This window comes from Diabrotica virgifera, chromosome 3 (genome assembly GCF_917563875.1).
Source record: "Diabrotica virgifera virgifera chromosome 3, PGI_DIABVI_V3a".
NCBI lineage: Eukaryota > Metazoa > Arthropoda > Insecta > Coleoptera > Chrysomelidae > Diabrotica > Diabrotica virgifera.
The window spans coordinates 99,097,941-99,125,702 of record NC_065445.1 but is presented as its reverse complement, the minus strand read 5'-3'; the positions used below and the strand labels follow the sequence as shown (position 1 = coordinate 99,125,702).

At 31.6% G+C, this 27,762-nt stretch overlaps 1 protein-coding gene across 1 annotated transcript in view; it reads left to right on the top strand.

Moving 5' to 3' along the window:
• The window catches only part of LOC114334669 (arrestin domain-containing protein 3-like), a 121,129-nt gene extending 95,194 nt beyond the window's left edge, over nt 1-25,935 (top strand). The window contains exons 8-9 of the mRNA XM_050645327.1: nt 11,149-11,445; nt 13,903-25,935. Of these exons, the coding sequence (XP_050501284.1) occupies nt 11,149-11,445; nt 13,903-13,997 (392 nt within the window). The 3' untranslated portion in view covers nt 13,998-25,935. The remainder of the gene's footprint in view (nt 1-11,148; nt 11,446-13,902) is intronic.
• The last annotated feature ends 1,827 nt before the right edge of the window (nt 25,936-27,762 follow it).

The window sequence follows — 27,762 nt, the reverse complement described above, 5'->3', positions numbered from 1 at the left end:
AACCCAGGCGTTAATAGAATAGAATTGAATAGAATAGAATAGAATACTTTATTTGTCCTGCAAGATCATTTACATGATATAGGATACGTCAGTTTAAAATACAAATATACGTATATATAAAATATCACTTAAAAATTATTAAGATAATAATAACTATATTCGCCTACACTATAGAAACAATTTTGCAATAGGTACGATTTTAGTTTGCCTCGAAATTTATTTGGGTTTATTTCAGATCTAATACCATTGGGAAGATGATTGAAAAGTCTTATACCCATATAATACTGGGATTTTTCGTATCGTCCAGTATTATGTTTTGGTAGTCTTATAAAGTCATTTTGTCTTGTGGGGTAGGTACTGATGATAATAAGAGTTTGAATGAAACGTAGTTATATTAGATTTTACATACAGTATACATTTAAAAATATAAATAGAAGGTACTGTTAAAATGTTATATTTTCTAAAATATTGTCGACATGAAAACCTGTATGGCAAATTGAAAATTAATCTAATTATCCTTTTTTGAGAGACATATACTCTTGTAGCACTCACAGCACTACCCCAAAGATTTATATTACAGGCCAAGTGAGAATACACAATTGCATAATAAATATTCAATAACTGTTCAATTGTAAAAAAACTTTTTAATTGTAAAATTGCGTAATAGCTACTATTTATTTTCTTGCAAACGTGATTAATTTGAGATTCCCAGCTCATATTACCATCTAGATACAAACCCAAAGCCCAAAAGTTTAGTGGTAGTTGTCGAATGAACCACGCTATCATTTACTTTGATAGAGAACTGATGACTTGAGTTAGATCTATAGTAGAATTGCATGCTAGTGGTCTTTTTAGCATTAACAACCAAAGCATTCTTTTTACACCATCCTGTAAAGTCTTCTGATATAACATTTAGTAAGACAGTTAATTCCTCAACACTTGAAGCAGATGTAGCAATAGTTGTGTCATCTGCGTACATAAATATGTTATTTGATCTGAAATATTTGGGCATATCATTAACATAGCATATGACTATTAAAGGTCCCAGTATTGAACCCTGAGGAACCCCAATATCAACATCACCATAATATGATCGACAGTTATTAAGTTTAACGAGAATTTTCGTAGAATGTAAATATGATGACAGCCATAATGAGAACTGACCCCGAAAACCAATATTTTTTAACTTCTCTATAGCAACTCTTACGTTTATAGTATCAAATGCCTTTGAAAGATCAAAGAAAAGTGCACCCACAAAATCACCCCGATCCAGTGCAGTGTGAATGAAACTGAGTAATTCAGCAGTAGCACCCTCTGTTGATCTTCCAGGCAGAAATCCGTGTTGGTTAGAACATAATATATTGTAAAATAAACTATTTCTTCATAATATATTGTATTTATTAAGGACGCTATACATTCTTTTGTATACACATTTCTCAAAAACTTTACCCAAAACTTTAAATATCTTAGTGAACGTCTTAAATATACTACACTTGTGCTCTGGTTAACAGTGAAGCAGTAACGTGCATTGTGGCCCTAATTTCAAATGTGTTTAATCTGTTTCCAGCCGTATTTACATACATTCGAACATAATGAAAGGGGAGATCATTCTGCAGCTGCCTGAATGTAGTATGACAAGGTGACGCACCTAGAGACGTCCTGAAAGTGGTGTTCTATTGTTACTATTTTTGAAGTTTCTATTTAAATTCACCTTCAGTTTCTTTAAACCTTTTTAAAATGCTGGATTGGTTGATTCACATAGTTTTCAAATTATTGCCCCGTCTTTAAAGACTAAAATTTGGACTACTTCTGCTTGCATTCTTCTTTTTTTCTCATCATAACCCTGGATGGGGTTTGCCTGTCTAGCTATGTCCTTCCATTCAGATCTCTCTTCTACCCGTCTCCTCCATTGTCTTATATTTGGTGTTCAGATCGTCTTCCACGTGATCCAACCATCTCGTTCTGGGCCTTCCTTTTTTTTCGGCTTTCATTATATTTTCTTTGCTGTTTATGCATCTTCTTGTCGCTGGACATGTCCCAACCATGACAGTCTGTGAGTTTTCACAACTCCTACAATGCCATCCTTCATTCAATTCATTAACCTCGTCGTTTCTCCTGATTCTCCATGTGCAGTCTTCCTCTTGCTCCGAGCCATATACTTTTCTCAGTATCTTTTTCTCGAATGCCTTAAGTTGCGCTTCATATTTTTTCGTCGTTACCCAATTTTCACAGCCACAGGTTACTACGGATCTAATCAATGTTCTGTAGATAGTCATTTTGGTCCTTTTATTTAATAATTTCGATGTTATCCCTCTTTTATTAGCATAGTATGTACGATTCCCACTGGAAATACATGCATTAATTTCGCTACTTATAGTCCAGAGAAATAAGGTTTTTGTCGGGACACTTGAGCAGCCAGGTTACAAATGGATTTTTTGGGTACTATATACCTAATACATTATAAATACAAAAATGCCCATCACAGTTCGGACGAGAAACTTAGTTATTGACAAATAAGGTCAAAATGGCAGTTTTTTTGTTTAAATCTCTACAGGTAAAAATAGGGTAATTAAATATCTTAGGTATTTATAATATTTTTCTTTTAGTAGATGAGCCAAGGTTTAAAATGGCACTTTTTTTAATCTTGGTCCTATCATTTTTTGCTTTGGAAATTGCAAAATAAGACTAAAATTTCAAAAATAAAAAATGTGCTATAACTTTGCGAAAATGGCCTTAAGACTTTCATATTGCATGAAAAGTTGAGTCAAACATTCCGTGCAAGTTCGGCAAAGCAACACCTATTTCTACGCTCTGCAACTTTATTCGCACTTTTAATTATATTGGCCAATTATATTAGTCCTAGTTACTGGATAATTGTCAAGGCCATGGTCCAAAAAAATAATAAGAAGAAAAAATAAGATTCAGGTTATGATATTAAAACGTAAACAATTGTATGTAGTAAATAAAATTAGTTATTAAAATGCAGTACTGCAAGCAAAATACAATTAATTAAATTTACCTTTATATAATAATTGCATATCATATCAATATTGTGGAGCAACATATAATGTTTCTTCTTCAATGACAGTAAATATGAAATGTACGTCAATTTGACAATTTCAATTGAGAATATGAATTATTTAAGAAAGTTGCAATATTTCTCCGCTATTCGCGCACGATCGTTTCTCAATTCCCTTCCAAGTACTTGCACACCGCGAATAATGCACAAAAATTTTTAAGGCGATTCGTCAATTAGTTTAAATTTTATTCAATTTGTTTATCGCAAAGAGCTTTTTTTGCAATGTTATTGTTCAAAAAATAATAATGATATAGCAATTCTGTGGAAATCACGTGCGAGAAGAATGGTTATATTTTCAAAATATTGAAAAAAAATCATTAAAAAGTCGTTTTTATCACTCCGAAAACAGTTTAGTAAAATATAGTCACTTTTGACTTATAAACAATGTGAATAGCTTTGTCAATATTGACTATAGAGTAAATCTATTTTATGATTTCAAAAGCTGGTATTTTTACATGAATTTTCGGAAAAAAAATTTGCCTAGGTTAATTAGGGTCAAAGTTAGCCACTTTTATTATTTAATTTACAGTTAGGTACTTCTATATACATCAAATTCTCCTGTAACAGTGTTAGTTACCATACTACTCCGAAACGGCTTGGCCGATTTTTATGAAATTTTACACGTATATTATATAGGGCGGAGAATAGGTTTTAATCTGTTTTTTATACCCATAAGTTATAAGGGGCTTGCTCCCCTGATATTTTTTAATTTTTTTGGACAAAATTATCTACCTTAATTTTATTGGATGTAGAATTAAAAAATACATACAACCCTTAATTTTCACTCTTCTATCACCAACCCCTATTTGTTAATAGCCAGCTATATATTTACATCTATAAAATTCTCCTATCACAGTGTTTGACACGATTGACCGATTGACCGATTTTTATGAAATTATATATGTATATTCGGTAGGTCTTAGAATCGGTCGTAATCCGTTTTTCATATCCCTGGGTGATAAGCGGAGTTCCCCCTAACATTTTGTAATGTTAAGTAGGGATCTACGTACATAACGTACTCTATAAGACTATGAGTACATACAAATTTAAAAAATTATCAATAGTAATTGCACAAGAGCTCTAAAATTATTGAATTTTTCCCGAGTGACACTTTGACAGTTTTAATTTCACGAGCGGAAGGCGAGTGAAATTATGTCAAAGTGTCACGAGGGCAAAAATTCTATATTAATTTTAGAGATCGAGTGCAATTTGTTGCGATTATTTCATGAATAAAACTGTTCAAAGCCAAAATTTTATTGTAATTTATTTATGTAAGTAAAAATTAGTACAATTAAACACACAGTTGTTATAAATATTTTACGGTTGAAAGTCATCACTTTTATAATTTTTAAAACATTAATTGTCATTAATGTCACTGAATGTATTTTTTCATAGCAACGAAGGGTATCTGACGTAATATACTTGACGACGGGAAATTATCAAAAATTATCGATTTAATTTAGATTTCTGTAGCTTTCTATTGGTCAGAATCTATGAATGAAATAATGATCAAAATCCATCAACAAGCTCCGGCGATATTAATCGTAGCATATGTTTGAAGAATCAGTTTCATTTTTTGAGTGCACGGATTTTAATAATTTCCCTCCACCGACCACGAATCCATTCCGTTAGGACGCCATTTTTAAAACTTTGTTAACCACTCTATTGAGGTTCAAAGTTTACTCAAACTTTTACACATAAACTATATACCTCCAACTTCAAAATGGCTCTAGCTAGGTTACTTAATTGTTATAAACAAAGTAGCCGTCAATGAAATAAAAAAAATGGCTAACTTTGACCGTAATTAACCTAGGCAAAAAGGTTTTTTTTGAAAATTTATATAAAATACCAGTTTTTCAAATCCCATTGCAATTTTAGCCTTCAGTCAATGTTAACAAACTTATTCAAATTATTTATAAGCCAAAAATTACTCTATTTTAGTAAAATGTTTTCGGAGTGATAAAAATGACTTTTTAATGATTTTTTTAAATGCGTTGAAAACATGACTTTTTTTCTTTCATGTTGTTTCCACAAAATTGCTATATCGTTATTATTTTCTGAACAATAACATTGCGAAAAAAAGCTCTTTGGGATAAACTAATTGAATAAAATTTAAACTAATTGACGAATCGTCTTAAAATTTTTTGTGCATTGTGTCGACTGTTTAACTCAACTTTTCTTGCAATATGAAAGTCTTAAATTCATTTTCGCAAAAGTTATTGCAAATTTATTATTTTCGAAATTTTAGTTTTATTTTGCAATATCCGAAGCAACAAATGATACTAAAAGAAAAATATTATAAATAAGATATTTAATTACCCTATTTTTACCTGTAGCGATTTAAACGAAAAAACTCCCATTTTTGACCCTTATTTGTTAATAACTAAATTTCTCGTCCAAACTGTGACGGGCATTTTTGTATTTATAATGTATTAGGTATATAGTACCCAAAAAACCCATTCGCAATCTGGCTGCTCGAGTGTCCCGAACATGGTATATTTTTGCCTTATTTCCCTGGCGTATTACGGAATTCTTCTGATTATGCTCTGCTTTTTGTTCTTCAAGATAATTGAATGCTATTTTTTGAACGCTTACATTAGTCGTTACTTGCTTCTACCAATGATCGTCTGCATAATATACCTACTATAAAGTACCTACTATAATGCAAGAAGAATAGACCTTAAACAAGCTGTTGATAGTGTGAAAAGAAACAAAATGCTGGACAACTTCGTAACCTAGGTATACCTAAAAAATATATCAGCCTCATACATACTTTTATGAGGCTGACACATTTTTATATGTGTTTACAGGCTTATAGTTGTAAGGTTCAAAAGCCGCAGTTAGAGTAGATGGAGAATTGACACTCCTATTTGACATCAACGTAGGAGTGCGGAACGGAGACGCACTATCAATCACGCTGCTCAATCTAGTTCTTGAGGCAATCATCAGACAAACCAATGTAACCGGCCATATTAATACCAAAACAGTACAACTTACTGCATATTATGAGGAGTGTAACCTAGGATTGCGGAACGCAGTCGCACTATCAACCACGCTGCTCAATCTAGTTCTGGAGGCAATCATCAGAAAACCCAATGTAACCGGCCATATTAATACCAAAACAGTACAAATTACTGCATATTATGCATATTATGAGGAGTGTAACCTAGGATTGTGGAACGGAGACTCACTATCAATCACGCTGCTCAATCTAGTTCTGGAGGCAATCATCAGAAAAACCAATGTTATTGTGCAATATTATGCATAATATGCAGTAATTTGTGCTGTTTTGGTATTAATATGGCCGGCCGGTTACATTGGTTTTTCTGATGATTGCCTCAAGAACTAGATTAAGCAGCGTGATTGATAGTGCGTCTCCGTTCCGCACTCCTACGTTGATGTCAAATAGGAGTGTCAATTCTCCATCTACTCTAACTGCGGCTTTTGAACCTTATAACTATAAGCCTATAAACGCTATATAAAAATATGTTAGTCTCATAAAAATGTCTATGAGGATGATATATTTTTTAGGTATACCTAGGTTACGAAGGTTGTCCAGCATTTTGTTTCTTTTCACACTATCAACAGCTTGTTTAATAGACAAGGCGAAAACGGCGGCTTCGTTGGAAAAAATATTCCCATGAGATTTTTTTGCATAATCACATTCGTTAGACATCCCAGAATAAGGTTCAAGAAGTCGCCCACGCGAAAAGTGGTCCAAATTTTTTTAAACAATTTTTTTAAACAAATTGCAAAAATCAATATTTTCGATCTGGACAAATTTTTTTAGGTTTCTTGGACCATTTTGGGCAAAAAAGGGCTCTTATAATTTTTCTGCAAGAACTACAAAGAAAACACGACGAGTTTAATATACATAAAAAGCCCAAAGAAATTACCTACACTCAGAAAAAAAGAACTCCTCACTTTATGAGAAACTCCAAAGGTAAAATAATTCTCGACTTGGATGAAAAAAAGGAAGAATGGACTAACTATATAAAAGAGCTCTTCCTGGATACGAGGCCACCACTTAACACCACAAAGTATACGAATACTGGTCCTAGTATTTTAAAAGCGGAAGTAGAGAAAGCCATCAAACAGAGCAAAAATAGGAAATCTCCAGGCCCTGACCAAATACCATCAGACTGGCTCAAACTTCTGGATGACGACAATGTCTCACAACTAACAAACATATACCTATAGGGTGAGGCAGATAACTGGCCTATTAGAAATATCTCGAGAACTAAAGGCAACAGAATCATGAAAATTGGAATAAAGGGGTTTTAAAGGATGATCTATTAAATGAAAATATTTTCATCTCTTTGCAACTTTCGGTTATACCGGAAGTTGCTTATAACTTCGTTTTTTTTTTAATGGGACACCCTGTATATTTTTATATTTTTGGATTCTCTTCGATGTCTTCTTTCTTAAAATATGAGGTTTTGTAATATTTTACAGGGTATTTTAAAAGATAATTACGTTTATTTATTAATTTCGTAGCAAAATTCACACCCTGTAGAATTGTAGTAATTTAACATCTAAAACTCTACTTACGTTCAAATGCTTTTTAATATACTCTACTATTGTTAAGAATCATTATTATAGCTAAATTTTTAATTTTAGCATACACGGTTGGTCGAAACTCGGAATGAGTATTTTCTGAGTTTTCTTAAATAGAACACCCTGTATTTTTGTATTGTAATAAAATGATATTTTATAGAACTTTTTTATTTCTTAAGCATTCCCTATACCTAACTGCTCTAATTTGTGGGTTATTGGTGATTCAAGCTAAACATTAATTGCACCAAAAAATACGTAAAATTTTATTAGGTTGGCCGTGAAAATACTCAATTCCAAATAATTTTTCAGAAATAAATACAGAGAGGTCCTTAAAATTACCAATAGGTAATGGTTTAGCTATCAAAATACCTACGTATTTAAGATTGTTGGTGCGATTAACAATTAAGCACAAATTAAAGCAGTTAGGTATAGGGAATGCTTAAGAAATAAAAAAGTACCATAAAATATCATTTCATTACAATACTAAAATACAGGGTGTTCCATTTAAGAAAACTCAGAAAATACTCATTCCGAGTTTCGACCAACCCTGTATACTAAAATTAAAAATTTAGCTATACTAATGATTCTTAACAATAGTAGAGTATATTAAAAATTATTTGAAAGTAAGTAGAGTTTTAGATGTCAAACTACTACAATTCTACAGGGTGTTAATTTTGCTACGAAATTAATAAAAAAATGCAAATATCTTTTAAAATACCCTGTATAATATTACAAAACCTCATATTTTAAGAGAGGAGACATCGAAGAGAATCCAAAAATGTAAAAATATACCCATTAAAAAAACGAAGTTATAAGCAACTTCCGGTATAACCGGAAGTTGCAAAGAGATGAAAATATTTTCATTTAATAGATCATCCTTCAAAACCCCTTTATTCCAATTTTCATGATTCTGTTGCCTTTAGTTCTCGAGATATTTCTAATAGGCCCTTTATTTGCCTCACCCTGTATAATTATATAACCATATATACGAGACTGGAATGATGCCACAGATATGGTTAGAGTCTACATTTATTCCACTCCCAAAAAAACCTAATACATCATCATGTAAAGACTTTAGACTAATTAGTCTCATGAGCCACTCTCTCAAGCTACTTCTTACGATAATTCTTAATAGATTCAAGCAGAAATGTGAAGAGACAATGAGAAACAAACAATTCGGTTTCAGAGAAGGATTGGGAACAAGGGAAGCTTTGTTCTCAATGTTAACATTACTTCAACGATCATGGGAAGTACAGAAACCAATTTACGTCTGCTTTATAGATTTTGAGAAGGCGTTTGATAGAGTTCAACATGATAGGTTGTTTGAATATCTAGAAATGATTGGAATAGATGATAAAGATCTGAGACTTTTACAACATCTATATTGGAATCAAGAAGCTTCTATTCTGGTAGACGGCAAAGAAACAGACAAAATTTGCATTCAAAGAGGTGTCAGACAGGGTTGTGTGTTATCCCCAACTTTGTTTAACGTATACTCAGAAATAATTTTAATGAAGCCTCGGAAGGACAATGTGGAGTTCGAATCGGGGGAGAAACTATTAACAACATCAGATATGCAGACGACACCGCGATCATGGCTGAAAATATCGAAGATCTTCAATTCCTTATAGATCGAGTCACTAGAGAATGCTCCAATAACGGACTTAACAGAAATGCAACAAAGACAAAGTTACTTGTGGTTAGTAAACAAGACGTCGGGCCTATGCAACTAATTGTCAGTGATGAACCAATAACAAAAGTTAACCATTTTAAATACCTAGGATGTTGGATAAACGAGACACTAAATCCGGATGAAGAAATTAAAACTCGTATAGAAATTGCAAGAGGAGCATTTATGAAACTTAGATCTATTCTGAGCAACTCACAGCTGAACTTACAACTAAGAATCAAGTTCCTAAAATTTTATGTGTATCCTGTATTACTATATGGATGTGAAACCTGGATCATGAAGGTCAACATGATGAACAAATTAGAAGTCTTTGAGATGTGGTCGTATCGTAGAATGCTCAGAATATCTTGGGTTCAACGCATTTCAAACAGAGAAGTCTTAAACAGAGTAGGTCAAGGCGAAGGTGATTTAACCAAGATGATAAAAAAGAGAAAACTTGAATATCTGGGGCATTTAATGAGAGGTAGCAGATACAGGATGCTGCAGTTAATACTCAATGGAAAGATCGACGGAAAAAGAGGAATTGGTCGGAAGAAATATTCATGGCTCCGAAACCTTCGTCAATGGACTGGCTTATCAGCAGATCAATTGTTACATGCCGCACAAGATCGCGAACGATATCGGCAAATTGTTATGGAAGCTACCTACGCCTAAAAATTTGGGCACGGTACCTAAAGAAGAAGAAGAAGAAGATAATTTTTCTATAAAAGTTGATCGTTCTCGAATTATAAGCAATTTAAAATTTGAAAAACGCGAAAATGGCAATTTTTAAGACTTAATAACTCGGTTGAATATTATTGTTATGAAAGTCAGAAAGTGACTAAATGAAAGTTTAAAGCCCCCCTACATGATCCTCAAGAAATTGGTGTCATTAGTTTATAACTAAGCTGTTATTTTTAATTATTAACAATAATCGGTAAGATCGTATTGACGCGGCTGTAAATGTGAGTGCGTATTGACTGCCGGAATGGCAACTCTTTCGCACTCACTATTGACTGCCGCCTAATGCGTACATGGCGCTCATTATTATTACTTAGAAATAACAGCTTAGTAATAAAATAATGACAAAAATTTCTTCAGGATCTTGTAGGGGGCTTTAAACTTTGATTAAGTCACTTTCTGACCTCCATACAACTCTTCTAACCGAGTTATTAAGCCTTGAAAATCACAAATTTTCATTTTTTTTCAATTTTAAATTGCTTATAACTCGAAAACGATCAACTTTAGAAAAAAATTAGAAAAAAACACCTTTTTTGTCCAGAATGGTCCAAAACACATAAAAAAAATTTTCCGGAAATATTGATTTTTGCAATTTGATTAAAAAAAATTGTTTAAAAAAATTTGGACCACTTTTCGCGTGGGCGACTTCTTGAATCTTATTCTGGAAAATCTCACGAATGTGATATGCAAAAAAATCACATGGGAATATTTTTTCCAACGAATCCGCCGTTTTCGCCTTGTCTATAAGGTGTAAACTTCTTGCATTATAGTAGGTACTCATTTTTACTTAGTATGTAAAGGAAAACTAATGTACACACAAAAAAATTCTAAACCGCAAATGATAAAAATAAAATGTTCCAATATAGTAGTCCTTTTTGTGACAAAATGCCCATAACATTACATAGTTTTAATTTTTTAATGTTGATTTGTGTGGGCTCATACACCTAGATTATATACAGAAACATCATAAACGTATAATAAAATGTCTTACTAAAAATTCATACCTTGTAAATTATGCGATAGTTTTTGTGATGAGTGTACTGGATTAATAGTTCTTCTAGGACACTTTGTATATATCATAAATCATCATTTTTATTTTAAGGAGCATTCCCGTCACCTGCAATGTATGATCCATCGCTTAATCCTTCTCCATACCCTCCAGAAGGCGATAAAGCTCCTCCATATCCAACAGGCCCTGCTCCACCAGGTGGTTGTGTTGTCCTCAACGGGGCTGGTTTTTGTGTACCTCCTCCTTATCCAGAGAAAGGAATGCCGATGATGCCTATGCCACCAGGAGGAGCTTCATCTAGTTCCGCAAGTGCTCCAAGAGAAGACGGTACTCCATCGGCCCCTTCAAAAGCAGATATGGCAAAACAAGATAGTTTTGAAATGATAGACGGTAATTATTTAGCAATAAATGTTTTTCAGGATTTATATACAGGGTGTAACAAAAATACAGGTCATAAATTAAAGTACATATTCTGGGACCAAAAATAGTTCGAACGAACCTAACTTACCTTAGTACAAATATGCACATAAATAAAGTTATAGCCCTTTGAAATTACAAAATGAAAATCGATTTTCTCGAATATATCGAAAACTATTAGATATTTTTTATTGAAAAATGGCATGTGGCATTCTTATAGCAGTAGTATCTTAAGAAAAAATTACAGTGAAATTTGTGGACCCCCTAAAAATTTTATGGGGTTTTATTCCCTTAAACCCCCCCAAACTTTTGTGTACGTGCCAATGAAATTATTATTGTGGTACCATTAGTTAAATTCAATATTTTCAAAACTTTTTTGCCTCTTAATATTTTTTCGATAAGGCAGTTTTTATCGAGATGCGGCGTCTTTTTTAATATGTTTACATAAAAAAATTATGGGGGTTTTGTGCCTTTAAACCCCCCAAATGTTTGTGTAAGTTCCCATTAAACTATTACAGCGATACCATTAGTTAAACACAGTGTTTTTAAAACTTTTTTGCCTCTTTGTATTTTTTCGATAAGTAACCTTTTATCCAGATGTGGCTTCTTTTTTAATATGGTTCAAAATATACCTAAAAATGTAAATCATAAATAAATTTTCATATTTTTACCAAGTCTCCATAATCGTACTTAACCATATACAAATATGTGGTGGATTTGACAAATATTCAAAATATCTCGATAAAAACTAACTTATCGAAAAAGTACTGAGAGGCAAAAAAATTTTTAAAATATTGTGTTTAACTAATGGTACTACAATAATAATTAAATTGGAACGTACACAAAACTTTGGGGGGTTTAAAGGAATGAAACCCCCATAAAATTTTTAAGGGGTGTCAAAATTTCACTATAATTTTTTCTTAAGATACTACTGCCATAAGAATACCACATGTCAATTTTCAATAAAAAATATCTAATAGTTTTCGATATATTGGAAAAAATCGATTTTCATTTTGTAACTTCAAAGGGCTGTAACTTTTTTTATGTGCACATTTGTGCTAAGGTAAGTTAGGTTCAATCGAACTATTTTTGGTCCCAGAATATGTGATTAAATTTATGACCTGTATTTTTGTTACACCCTGTATATATATATTTAAACTGGCGTCTGATCGGCCTATGGAGGAGCAGTACGGCAAGGGATAAGGGCTTGCGGCTTGGTGATACTCCTCCATAGATCCCTACCGAAGGGCGTTGACGCCTAAGAACGGTGTATATATATATATATATATATATATATATATATATATATATATATATATATATATATATATATATATATATATATATATATATATATATATATATTTAACAATAAACCGCCGAAAACTTTCAATACTTAAAGTCTAACTGAATAGGTTGAGGAGCGAGGGGAGCTGTTTATCTCAAGTCGGTCATTCAGAATTATACCTGTATTTCTTAAATGAAGTAAAGAAACACAGACTTACTCACAATCATTTAATAATACTTCGACGACCAGTTTCGATCTCTACAATATTCAGATCATCTTCAGGTCTGCGTTACAAGTAGTTAAATGCTACAATTAAAGAAAGCCAGAGTTAGAACATTGTCTGATTGTATCAAAATGCAAATAGAAAGCCCAACATTTTGAAAGGTGTCTCATAAGAAATCTCATAACTAATACATATATCTCTGTTTCATATCACATATCTGCCTTCAGGATCCATTCCAATTCACTGTGTTTTGACCTACGAAGCATGTCCGCTTACCCAGTTCCTCACCTAGCTATCCTATTAGCATAATCTGGACGTTTAAACATGTTATCGATGAACTTACAAAGCTTCCCTTGTAACGGCATGTAAGTGGATCAAAATTATATAGTTTTTTAGTTTTTTAGAAAATTTTTTTAATAATTTTAAAATTTAACTTAATTTAACACATAGTCATAAACCGCGTGCATCTATGTGCGTATGCGTGCTTATGAGTACCTGTTTCTCATATGTGTGCATACGTATGTACCAGTTTATTGTTCTGAAATGTCAACAGTTACATACCTTTCAAAATTTTTGGGCTTTCTATTTGCATTTTGATACAACCAGACAATGTTCTAACTCTGGCTTTCTTTAATTGTAGCATTTAACTACTTGTAACGCCGACCTGACGATGATCTGAATATTGTAGAGATCGAAACCGGTCGTCGAAGTATTATTAAATGATTGTGAGTAAGTCTGTGAGTAATACTCCTCATGATTATGATCTAAAAAGTGAAGTGCGTATGTAGAATCTATTTTTATAGACCGATGTAAGTTTTTGAACAGTATTAAAAAAAAAGCTTTCAGTGTTTTGTTGTTAGATAAAATGAATTTCTATCAGGTAACGATCAAATCCATCAATTAAGTTAATATTTTTTAGATGGTGCATCAGAACCACCTCCGCCATCTTACCAAGATAGTATGAAAGGAGGTTCTCCTTCAAATCCAACTGCTCCATCAGCACCACCGAAGTAAATACGATTCGATACTAGTTATCAATAAAATAAGTGTTAAAACTGTTTTCAAACCCTGCCCGTCAACTACAACAGCTCGAATCTACAAATAGTACTTATTTCATAAAACGACTATTAGGACTGCCATCCAAAAATTTTAAATCGATATTATTTGTTTATACTTGTTTATGAAGTTTTAATATCTCCCTCTATTGTTCGTTTTATAGGTTTATTTCCAATCTATAATCGGACTTTCTCAGACATGGTTTAATCTGAGTACTAATATAGAACCAGGCTTGATAATGAACCCGTATTATTTTGACTCGACTTCCACAGCTAAATTTGCAAATTGATTCAGTAAAATCAATTTTACAGACCTACTCAGAATTCATAATACAAATTTAACTAAAATAAAAATATATACCTTAGGAGTACTAGGTACTTAAAATGACGATGATGGAACCATCAATTTTTATATACGTATACATAACAATATAAAAATATGAGCTATACTCTTATAAATGTAAATAATTATTTTAGTGTTTTCAACTATATGTATATAAAATTTAAAATTGTATTATATAAAAATATATTATAGTAGATAATACTGTAAATTATTTTAACGATGTGATAAAAATACAAAATCTAGTATAATTTCAAAATCTATGTAGTATAACTTCAAATATAAAATGGTATATTCAATTTTTATTAAAAAAATTTAAAATTATTTAAATGAATTAATAAAATACATCAGGACGTTTTCGGTCCTATCTGACCATCATCAGTGAGAACGTCTAAGCACATGAGTACTTGGAACTAGCTACAGAAATGGACCAAAAGACCCTTAAATTACATGATTAATGTATTAAAAATAATGAACATGACGACATAAAGTCGATGTTAAAAGATTTAAATTATTGTGGGGATATACAGGGTGTTTCATTAATAATTGTCCATATAGTAACTGGAGAAACCTTAGCACAAAATACGAAGATTTAACCTAAAACTCTTAAATAAAATGTGGTTCCTTACTGAGTTACAGGGTGTTTTATCTAAAAATTTAAAAACTATTTTTGCTCAGCATTTTAAAACTATTCGACGTATCCTTTTCATACTTGACAGGAAGTATAGGTACTGTACAAAATACTAAATTATGTTAAACCAACGTTTTTGGCTATTGCCAGAGGCTTACGACGGGGGAAAGTGAATGGTTGACCCTTTCCAAATTCTACGCCACTGGCGGAATTGCTATTTTAGTTCAATTATTGGATTCTCCAATACTTTCTATGAAAATGATATACTCTTCATTCGTAACGATAAAGTCATTAGTTTTCGAGATCTTTGAAGTTAAAAATGAAACGACACGGTTATTTTGATTAATGTATTGTGTCGCTTCATTTTTAATTTCAAATATCTCGAAAACTAATCATTTTGTCGTTCCGAATGAAGAGTATATTATTTACATAAAAAGTACTGGAAAATCAAAAAATACACTAAAATAGCAATTTCGTCAGTGGCGTAGAATTTGGGAAGGGTCAACCAGCCACTATCCCCTGTCGTACGCCTCTGGTAGTAGCTAGAAACGTTTATTTATCTTAATTTAGTAGGGTGTACAGTACCTACACTTTCTGCCAAGTATGATAAGGATACCCCAAATAGTTTTAAAGTACTGGGTACAAATAATTTTTAAATTTTAATCATATGAATCATATCATAAATTAATCAAAGTCGAAATTTGAGTCAAAAAAAATATGTCGAAAACTAATGACTTTATTGTTACCAATGAGAAGTATATTATTTACGTTGAAAGTATTGGAGAATCTAAAAACGGTACTAAAATAGTAATTCCTCCAGTGGCGTAGAATACTTTCTGCCAAGTATGAAAAGGATACGTCGAATAGTTTTAAAATGCTGAGTAAAAATTTTTTTTAAGTTTTAGATAAAACACCCTGTAACTCAGTAAGGGACCACATTTTATTTAAGTGTTTTAGGTTAAATCTTCGTATTTTGTGCTAAGGTTTCTCTAGTTACTATATGGATAATTATTAATGAAACACCCTGTATACATCCCTGCTCGAAAACACGTGGCACTATAGTGAGAAGTGAAGGCCAACTTGGAACATAATAATTGTGAATCTTATTTTTATAAAATAACCATTATTTAGACAATAGCTCGTCAAATTGTATACATTTCCATTATAATTAATTATAATGGGGTTGCTAGGCTATTGTTACAACCTACTACCTCATAAGTAAAGTTTTAACTCATTTTTATTTTATTTTTTCTTAGATTTGAACAAATTTGAACTTACTAAATGGACCACGCGATAATAAAAAATTGTTACTTATGAATGGAAAGTTCAACTACAAGAAGATATTTTGTTAAATTGACATTTGTCCGAAGTGGTAACGACATTTATCTTTTCAGGATGATAATTCATCCTAAACACGTAAATATTTAATTATTTGTGTTAATTATTTATACTTACCTAACTTATAGTTTAAATGGGCCGGTTGTTCGAACGCTAATCAACAATGATCATTATCAAATATTTAATTACTCTCACCAACTGTCAATGTCTACTTTGTTTGGGTTGCTGAAAACATAATTGATTACAATTATAAAATTACTAAATCAATTATGTTAATAATTGTTATGTTAATTGATTAACTAATCTCATAATTATAATCAATTATGTTTTCAGCAACCCAATAAAAGTTGACATTGACAGTTTTGGTGGCAGTAATTAAATATTTGATAGTGATCATTGTTGATTAGCGTTCGAACAACCGCGGCCCTTAGTTATTTAAATTAATCCTCCATTTTATTTATGTAGTGTGATTAGAATATAGCCTAATATTAACAATATTTCAAGTTAAACAGAATACTCAGTGACAATAGAATATTCCCAACTCCCAACAACGAAAACTAATTCTTATGCCTTATTATATTTAAAATTAGGGCAAATATAAAACCAATCGAATAATATACAGGGTGATTGATTAGTGGGGTAAAGCTCAATAGATCCGCGTTAGTAATAAATAGCAATAAAAGTTAATAACAAAAATTTTGGCCACCTTTGAGCTTCACATTACAAAATTAGTTAGAATGTTACAGGGTGTTCGATAACACAGTGGCAGACCAAACTTTTGTTTTTTAAATGGAACACCCTATATTTTATTTTATATTCGAAATCCTTTTAACTTCTCCATCACAAAAATATAAAGGTTTGTTATATTATACAGGGTATTTACAAAGTTATAACGAATTTTGTATGAAAATCGTAACAAGTTCAACTCCCTGTATAAATAAAAATAAGCACAACAGCAATGGTTTATTCATGCCATATTTTTTTATTTATTGTCAAAATTTTCAAGGATTATTGACATTGCTAATTTTCTTTATATCAAATACAGGGTGAGCAAGTACATTATTTTCTCAGTAATGTTAAATGGAACACCCTGTATTTTATATCATTATTGAAAAGTAACATTACCGTACTTTAATTTTTATATAACATTCCTTATGTCCAAATTTATTAGTTTTCGAGATATTTTCATTTTTCAGAGCAAATTATTTTAGGTGTCTAAATTTATCTAAATTTTAAGTAAGCCATGACTGAATTGACAATTGACGATTATTGATTATCAATCCGGTCAGTGCCGGTTTATGCACTGGGCGCTTGGGGCGGGCGCCCAGGGGCCCGGGCCCCGGAGGGGCCCGTAAGGCCCGTTCCTTTTACTAATAAAAAGGTAAAGTCCTCTAAATAATCTACGTTTTTTCCAAAACAGAAAAAAAAGACGACGAAATACCTACGATTTCGAAATGGTCTGATTTTAAGACTGATGTCTTTATACAAACTGTGAACTTTTAAACAAAAAAGTGATTCCTTAGAACATTGTAAAAAAATGTTTGAAGATGGAGAAAAAGCTTATTATACAAGATTAAATAAAAGCAACTTTTATAGAGGAAAACCCAATGGAGGCAAAGAAAAGAGAGATTGGCTAATATACGACGCAAGTGTTAAAGCTGTTTTGTTACCTGCCCTTGCAAATTATTTTCATTTGAAAAAATAGTTTAACTGAATTTGGATGGACCCACTGGAAACATTTCAATATTTTGCTCAAATCTCACGAAGAAAGTAAATTTCATCTGAACTCTATTGTTACATAAATGACAAGATTATCATTAATATTAATTGGAGTTATAGAAGCTGCCTTGAAAGAGCAAGTAAAATGCGAAGCTGACTATTGGATAAACGTCCTAAGAAGAGTTGTTGTCACTACTAAATGACTTGCTTCTCAAGGACTAGCTTTCCGTTGATGCAATGAGGATTTAATGAGTCATCATAAAGGAAATTACTTAAGTTGCCAACTAGGCTAAATTTGACTACTTCTTAGCTGAGCATTTACAACGGAATGCGAATAAATAAAAAGGTTCAGTTAGCTATCTGTCTCACCAAATTTGCAATGAATTCTTGAAAGTAATGAAATCAAAGCTTGTAGAAACTTTTGACGCTGTAAATGCTTTAGTTACAGTAGTCCATCATACAGTAGTTTTTCCAGATAAGCAATAACAGAGACGAAAAATTAACAATTAAAAATGAAGCCAAGACACTGCTGAATAAAATCTTTGAGACAGTTCTATTGACACTGATTTGGACAAAAACTTTGGAATGAGTTAATGCAAAAGCAATACGTGAACGTGAAGAAACTGTGGACTTAAACGTGTCAATTGGAGTAGAAATAATGACATCTATTTTGGGATTTGTTGGAGACGTAAGAAATATGTCAAGAGAAATTGAACTAGAAGCCAAAAATATTTTTTTTGCGAAGACGAGGATATATGCTACAAAGATGTTACATCAGCTGTTATATGATTTTCTACGCTAGATAAAGAAGCAATCAAGACGTCAATTAATACTTTATATGTGAAATATAAAAAATATGTTGATGAAACCAAAGAGAACTTGTATAACGAAATTACCCATTCTATAACATTATGTCAAAAGTTGAACAAACATTTATAAAATTTGGTGTCATCCCATCCAGGATGTAAAGATTGTAAAGGCAACATTTCCCAATATTTTACCTTTACTGCAAGTATATTTCACGATACCAACTTCTAATGTATCAGTTGAGCTGTCTTTTTCGGCTTTAAAAAGAATAAAAATATATTTAACGCCAAATTTGGGTCAAGAAAATCTAGACGCATATCACTATGTATTGATTGTATTATAGAAAATGAAGACCTGGAGCAACTGAATTGTGATAGTATTATCTGACAGATTGCTAATGCCTAGTCAAGCAAAAAAGTGATCTAATTGTTGTCATTGATGTATTTTTTAGAATATATTTTTTGTTTGTCATGTGTTGTTTTGTCTAACTTTCTGTTTTTTTATACATTTTTAAATGTAATTTTTGGAATATTTTTTACGTTTGGTATTCTTCTTGTTTGCTAAAAATTCTTTATGGATTTTGCGAGTATAAATACATGAATGTGTTTTCTTGTAAAAAAATCTGACAACGAATAGCAATTAAGGGGCCCCTAAATATTCAGCGCCCAGGGCCCGAAGTTAGGTTAAACCGGCACTGAATCCGGTAGTCAATGTAACAATGTAGCAAATAAAGAAATAAAAATAATTTATTAGTAATACATTGTACAAAAAAAAACACACAAACACAAAACACAAATTTTTGTGAAGACAATTAAACACTACTTTTGTATGTAAATGTAACAATGTAACAAATACAGAGCGAAAAATAATTTATCAGTAATACATTTTGCAAAAAAGACCATGTTTGAAAAAATTAGAAGCTGCTTTTAATAAAATATTTTTAATATAATTACATAAGGTGTTCAAAATTACCTCCTAACACATTTATGCACGCCTAAAAACGATCATTAAATGAGCTACTTACTCTACGAAGCGTTTGTAAATTAACACATCGAAATACACTTTGTGTTCTATTTTTCATCTCATCCCTTGTTGTTGGAGGTATTTTATAAACTTCATTATTAACGTAACCCCAAAAAAATCAGTCCAGTTTATTAAATTCTGGTGATTTGGGTGGCCGCGCTACTGTCCATTGAAAAATTAAAATATCTCGAAAACTAATAAATTTAGACATAGGGAATGTCATCTAAAAATTAAAGTACGGTAACGGTAATTTTCAATAGTGATATAAAATACAGGGTGTTCCATTTAAAATTACTGAGAAAATAATGTATTGCGTTTTGACTCACCCTGTATTTTTTTTTCAGGGTGTCATTTCTGATATCATTTTTGATAATTTTGACAATACCTAAAAAATATGGCATTAATAAACCATTGCTGTTTTGTTTATTTTTATTTATACAGGGATTTGAACTTGTTACGATTTTCATATAAAATTGGTTATAACTTTGTAAATACCCTGTATAACATAATAAACCTTTATATTTTTGTCATGTAGAAGTTAACAGGATTTCGAATTTAAAATAAAATATAGGGTGTTCCATTTAAAAAAACATAAGTTTGGTCTGCCACTGTGTTATCGAACACCCTGTAACATTCTAACTAATTTTGTAATGTGAAGCTCAAAGGTGGCTAAAATTTTTGTTATTAACTTTTATTGCTATCTATTACTATAGCGGATCTATTGAACTTTACCCCACTAATCAATCACCCTGTATAGTAGATATAAACAAAAATGTGATATTCAAATTACTCTGTGATGTTAGGCTTCCACGCTTTGGCCCAACTCGGGTTCAGATCAAGACTTTTACCAAAAAAGATAGATATTACTTTTCACCTTAATACAAATTTCTAACGTGTTAACAATTTGGATATATCGCTGCTTGCGGCCTCACATAACGTCTGTCAGCAATTTGTTCTGAATTATTCCTTGATTGAAAATAGAACGTTTTCAAATATACGTCTCCAAGATCTGTTTACACTAACAATAACGTGTTTAGTAATTATTATACTAATATCACGGTCTGGTATTGACGCAATATTGATCAATCTGAAACGCAAGCAAATACGTTTTAAGCTCTATTGAGAATTATTAATGCCTGGCTGCACCAACATTATCTTAAGCTTAAGACGTGGCTTAAGCTCAGCTTACGAATCATAAGCGTTGCACCATTGAGTTTTAGATCAATTTTCACTTTGCCACAATGGATTACCATTATTGTTGGTGCAATCAGGCATAATTAACTTAATTTACAACTCTATTTCATTTTTTATGTTGTGTTATGTATGGATGGGCTAAGTAGGTATTTTAAAAATAAACTTATAATGTACGAAAGGCCGTCCTCAATTTTTTTAAATTTGTGTCACTATGAGAAACACTGAATCATTATCATATCATATCTCCTCCATGTCAACTCTCCCAGCGAATAATAAATAATAACAAATTTCCAGTTGTGGAACCCCATTCGTGGCTCAGTGGTAAAAGAGCCTACCTTTGGACCGAAAGGTTGTGAGTTCGAATTTCAAAAAATTGAATCGAATTCAATAAAAATTTAATAAATTAAAATAATTTCTGTCCTTGTGGGATTGGTACTCACCGGAGGGACCACAGACGTTCGGATACAATTTTATTAGCGTCTCTTTGTAAAGACAATAAAGTCGACTTTACTAAAATAACCAGACAGTTATGCATACACATTGCACATTACTACCCTGAGTGATAAGTTATAGTCTAAAAAATCATTATGAAATTGACTGGCCAGTTGGATGTGAAAACCAATACCAATAAAACACACACAGAGTTGTAGTATGAAAAAAAATATTAGTTTTATTTTATTTTAGATTTTGTATTATGAGCATCGTCAAAATAAATCTACATATTTGTAATAGTTATATATTTTTGGATAATTTTTCTACTGTAAAACTTTTGGTTAGAAGTAAGGAAGAAAGAAATATTTGCGAATGCGCTTTTGATAAAATATCCGATTTTAACTTATACAGTGCGTTCATTTTTCAATCAGGAATTTGGTGTATAATATGGCATGTATTAGCCCAGAAAATGACCATTTTGGAGTTTAATTAGAGAACAACGAACACATGTGTTGGTTGTTCTCTGTTCTGTGGTATAATTATCAGGGTCAACTCCGAATTGCATGAAAAGGCGAAAAATCATGTTTAAAATAAGTTCGGAAATGGATAAATTAACTAATTCTAAGTAACTTTTGTTTTATAGAGTTTTTGAACTAATCTAATACTTATTGAATATTTTCCAAATCGAAATATTTAATTTTTACTGTAGTTATTATGACACTGATATATATTTTTTATTTATACTATAAACTATAACTGACTATCGTCTTCCAAAGTAGCTGAATAATATTCTCAGACAGTATATCTAATCATAACTTATTTTATTGTTTTTTTTTTTCGGAAATCCGTTGTACGTCATCCTACTATAGGTACGTTATTAATTCATTATTCAGAGATACATGAAAAATTGCGACTACGCTTTGTAGTCAAGAATTTCTTTTATTAAAAAGCCCAAACCGACATGCTACTTGATCAGATATTAATAATGGCCAAAATATATGCCAACCTTAAAATAAGATATACCTATGTTCATTCTGTTTAAGGGGAAAGGAACAAAATGCAACATTTTGACGCCTGTCAAAATTTTCAATGCATTTTAAATGTAATCAGTTTTTTCGAGTCTTGAGAAAACTAAGGTATTTTTGAAAAATTTAAACGCAGAATGAAAGATTACTTTATTACCGAGGGCCGAAAGTCCCTTAGAATGAATAAAAAGTTTCTTTTGAATGAGATATTTGAAATTAAAAATCACACTAAATTTTCTGTTAGTTTTTCACCCCTGTAACTTATTAAAATAAACATTATAGAAGTTTTCAGGGACTTTTGGCCCTCGTTAATAACGTAATCTTTCATTCTGCGTTTAAATTTTTCAAAAATACTTATTAGTTTTCTCAGTATTCGGAAAAAATTAATCCCATTTAAATAGCATTGAAACCGAAATTTCGTACCCATCCCCTTAAAGGAGAAAATACAGACCTCGATTGTTCTCCACCAAAAACGTTTCTGATTCTCGTAATTCTATATGTGTTTATAAAATTGAATCTGTGATAGATATTCAATTTGAGTTTAAGTGGGCATCTAATAGGTAGAAATACAAAAAAAAAATGTTTAACAGTATTCTAGGCTTCCTTATCTTTCACAAAGCATTGTGGTATTAATAACAAGCTGCGACTGCAAGCATTATCATAAAGAAAACTTTGTTTAGGGTTAGCAAACATTATTTCTATATCACTATATATTTGTACATAATATACAGTGATGAGCAGTGGCGGCTGGTCAGAGGAGGTAAGGGAGGCTTAGCCTCCCCATAAATTTTTTACACACGCCACACTGTTTTGTTTACTTTGCTTCGCGTTAGAGATATCGCAAAAAGTTTTTTGAACAAGTTGTTCCAAATAATATTCTAACCCCACATACCAAATTTCAGCACAAAATTCGCACTTTTAGTTTTTTCATTATTTGTAGTCGGGATCCTAAAATCGCAGAGGAGGCTGCTGGCCAGAAAATCTCACTTGCTAATGCTCCGCGTAGCCCAGCAGCGTTTAAGGATGGTTTAAGAAGACCCGGTCTCCTTAGAGCTGCACATCGCTTAACGCACACGCTGCCCGGAGATCCGGCAAGTGAGATTTTTCGGCCAGCAGCCTCCTCTGCGGATTTCAGGATCCTGACTACAAATAATGAAAAAACTAAAAGTGCGAATTTTGTGATGAAATTTGGTATGTGGGATTAGAATAATATTTGGAATAACTTGTTTAAATAACTTTTTCCGATATCTGTAATGCAAAGCAAAATATCGGTAATTTACCGTGTTTTTGCATTCGCAGAGTAAGCCGCTTTTAGAATTAAAAAAATTCAGTTGAGTATCTTACAGAATGTGAAGCTTCATCCTGTATGGACTGCAAAACTTCAAATCTGTATTTATTTTGATATGCATATCTACTTACAGAGATAGAATTGTTAACAAATAAACGACACAAACTTTGGTAATACACTTTTACAATTATACTAACTATTTTTAAAATGATATGACATTATGAAATAATTATGAATTATGATGATATTATAAAATGTAAATAAAAAATGGTCAAAAAATGGGGCCTTAAATTAAATTTTTTTGGCGGATTTTTTTTTGCTAATACAAATTTGTCTAAATAATTTACAGTTAGGTATAGCCTCCCCTATTGAAAACATTACGAGCCGCCATTGGTGATGAGCATCTTAATAACCGGCAAATAACGCAAAAGATGGAAAACATGAAGTTGTGAGATAAAAGAGATGAAACTTGTAGAGGTGGGAAATTTAGCGATAGAAACGTATAAATTTACATTATATTGTACATCATGTGCAAGTCTAAAATTCAGTTTTTCGACTTTGAGATCGGTTATATCGAATTTGGTTTGAGGTATCGAACTGGTAATATGATATTCGTAATCTACGTAAAAACACATTGAATTGACATACATCGTATTCCTTAAGTAAAAAATTTGCTTTTTTGACTTTGAGGTCATTTATCTCGAATGTGGTTCGATATATCGAAATTCCGTTTTCAAATTTGGATTCAGGAGACAAAACTACATATGAATGCACCATCCATCGGTAGGTCGGTTCCAAGTGTTGCAGGGGCGGCGACGCAGAAATGAATGACCCAAACACACTTTGCGAATTTATAATGTAAAACTAAGTTTTCGTTGAAAATTCATATCGTAATTGTGGAAAGAGTATAAAAGTTAGTAAAGGTCATTTGAGCTCCATAAATTAAAAGTCTATAGTTGTTCAATGATATTTTTGAATGTACCTACATTATTTACGAAAAATATAATAATAGGAGCTTAGCTAGAAATTCTAAGGCATGATTTTAGTACGGCGACGTAAAAATTGGATTTTTTTCGTGCAACGGAGAAAAAAAAGAGGGTACTGTACAATTTTTTTAGTAACTTCGTTTGAATAAACGAATCACTTTATAGTCTGTAAATCCCCCTAAATCGAAACGGGTACAAATATTATACGGCAAAAAACAACTTACACTTAAACTTACGTGCTTACAATTATTTTTGGCTGTGTGCGTAAATGCAAGAGATAATATAAATAAAAGAGACAAATAGAAACATGCAGAGGAATGATTAAGAAATTTCTGTACCTTCAATATAATATGAGGCGCTCAGAACAACAGTGGCCTAACCCCAAAAACGAAGTTTTGAGATAAATTCAATCTTTGCATTCGTATTTACACTGCTTATTGGATTACAGATTACTTATTGGCTACAGATTATGGAGCGCTATTTAGCCAAATATAGAGGTAGGTTGTGTACACCCTTGTTAATCCGAATAAGATTCAATATTGATGCTTTTATTGATATATTAATCTAAAAATGCTCAATTTGCGGTTTAGGCCACTGTTGCTCTGAGCGCCTCATATATACTTTAGAAAAGAATATATTTAAATGATTTTAGTTACCTATTATATTATGTGTATATAATCACTGCCAGCTCGGAGGTAAAGTTTACTTTTTAAGAACATAATTTTCAAGAAATTTCGACAGTTTTCACAAAAATTATTTAAATTATGCTATTGTATCCTTAGTTAACCTTGTCTTTGTGTTCAAACGAAAGTGCCTATATTTCGTATATATTTTATTAGGGTATACCATAGCCTATAGGCGCCCATACTCATGGGAAGGGGCGAGCCGTGGGCCCCCTAGCCTTTCGGGGTTGCTTTAAACTATATATCGTGATCCATTGTATACAAAATGCAATGTGCAACATCTTCATGTCTGTCGCCCCCCTAAAAATTTTTATATAGCCGCCCATAAGTATATACGTACTACAGTTTCTAAAATGTATTTTGTAAATGTATCCAATGTATGTATTTTATATAATGGTATTTGTATTTTAATAAAAGATCTTTTATGCGTATTATTCTGTTTTTATGATTATTATTCTATTGTATCACTCCCTAGGTTATATTTGATTTAGAAATAAAATTTAATTTATTAAAATTGAAAAGTCGAATAAATAACATATTATTTGATTACCTACTATAGGGCAGTCAATGAGGGTATTAGACTCCGAATTCCATCCTACTACATTGATTTACTTGATATTTTCACAGTAAGTAGAGAATAGCTAAGACACAAAGTCTACCATATATACTATGGCGCTTTTATCTTGGGGGCGGTTCCCGCCCCTTCAAGGGGTGGAAAATTTTTTGGTCAAAATAACCACAGAAGTGGCTAGAGAACCTAATTCTAAGTAAAAACCGTTCTATAATTTTTTTTTAACTCAATACTTTTTGGCTTATTCGTGGTTGAAAATTTTCATTTTCATTGAAAAATGACACCCTTTCGGATGGTTTTTTGCGAACATCTTAAAAACTATACATCTAAGTAAAATGATATATAAAACATTTTTGTAGCTTATAAAAAAAACAAAGATACTCGTTCCTTTATAAATCTTCTAGTTTTAACACAAAAAGAGATATGGTAGGTGAAAAGAGTTTGTTTTTTTTTTTTTTGGTGCATGCTCAAATCGGTGTATTCAACTTAAAATAACGGAGAAACGGCCGATTTTAGCTGTATAATGCCACCAATTCCTTTTGTGGTGCTTGAAAAGACCTTTAAAATGAGCAATATTAAATGTCGATTACATTCATATTAAGCGAGATATGCTGCAAAAAAATTTATGACTAATGTATTTTAAGAAAAAATGAAAAGTATATTTAACCCCTCATCCACCCGAATTTAAATGTATCGTTTCCGTCAACAGCACCTTTTATTATAGTGTTTTTTCTATGTTCAAAAAGTTGGACGGGTTTAAAGTGGATGGTTTTTGAAAAAAATAAGATCAAATTATAGAGCGCATTTTTTTAATTTTCTTAAAAATCTTCTTTTTCTCCGTGTAACTCAAAAATGATCAGAAATACAAAAAAAGATAACGTACAAAGATGTAGGGTTTTTAGATAAAAATTTTATTTTTGCTTTTCATTACTGTATCTCTTATCATTTTCCAGTTACATGGAGAAAAAGAAAGATTTTATAATATGGTCTTATTTTTTTCAAAAACCATTTATTTTAAACCCATCCAACTTTTTAAACATAGAAATAACACTATAGTAAAAGGTACTATAGAAGGAAAACCATGCTTGTAAATTCTCGTGGATGAGGGGTTAAATATACTTCTCATTTTTTCTTTAAATGCATTAGTCATAAGATTTTTTGCAGCATATCTCTCTTAGTTTGAATGTAATCGTCATTTAATATTGCTCATTTTAAAGGTCTGTTCAAGCACTACAAAAGGTATTGGGTAGCATTATACGTCTAAAATCGACCGTTTCTCTGTTATTTCAAGTTGAATACACCGATTTGAGCATGCACCAAAAAAACAAACTCTTCACCTAGGTACCATATTTTTTTTCGTATTATAAGTAGAACGAATTTCTTTCTTTTTATATAAGCTACAAAAATGGTTTATATAGTTTTTTTAGTTAGATGCATAGTTTTTAAGGTATTCGTAAAAAAACCGTTCGAAAAGGTGTTGTTTCAATAAAAATGGCCAATTTTTAACCACGAAAAACTCAAAAAGTATTGAGTTTTCAAAAAAATTATAGAACAGTTTTTGCTTAGAACTAGGTGCTATAGCCACTACCATGGTTATTTTAACCAAAAAATTTTCCACCCCCGAGAAGTTGTGGGAATCGCCCCGAAGATAAAAGCGCAATAGCATATAGGGTAGACTTTGGATTAG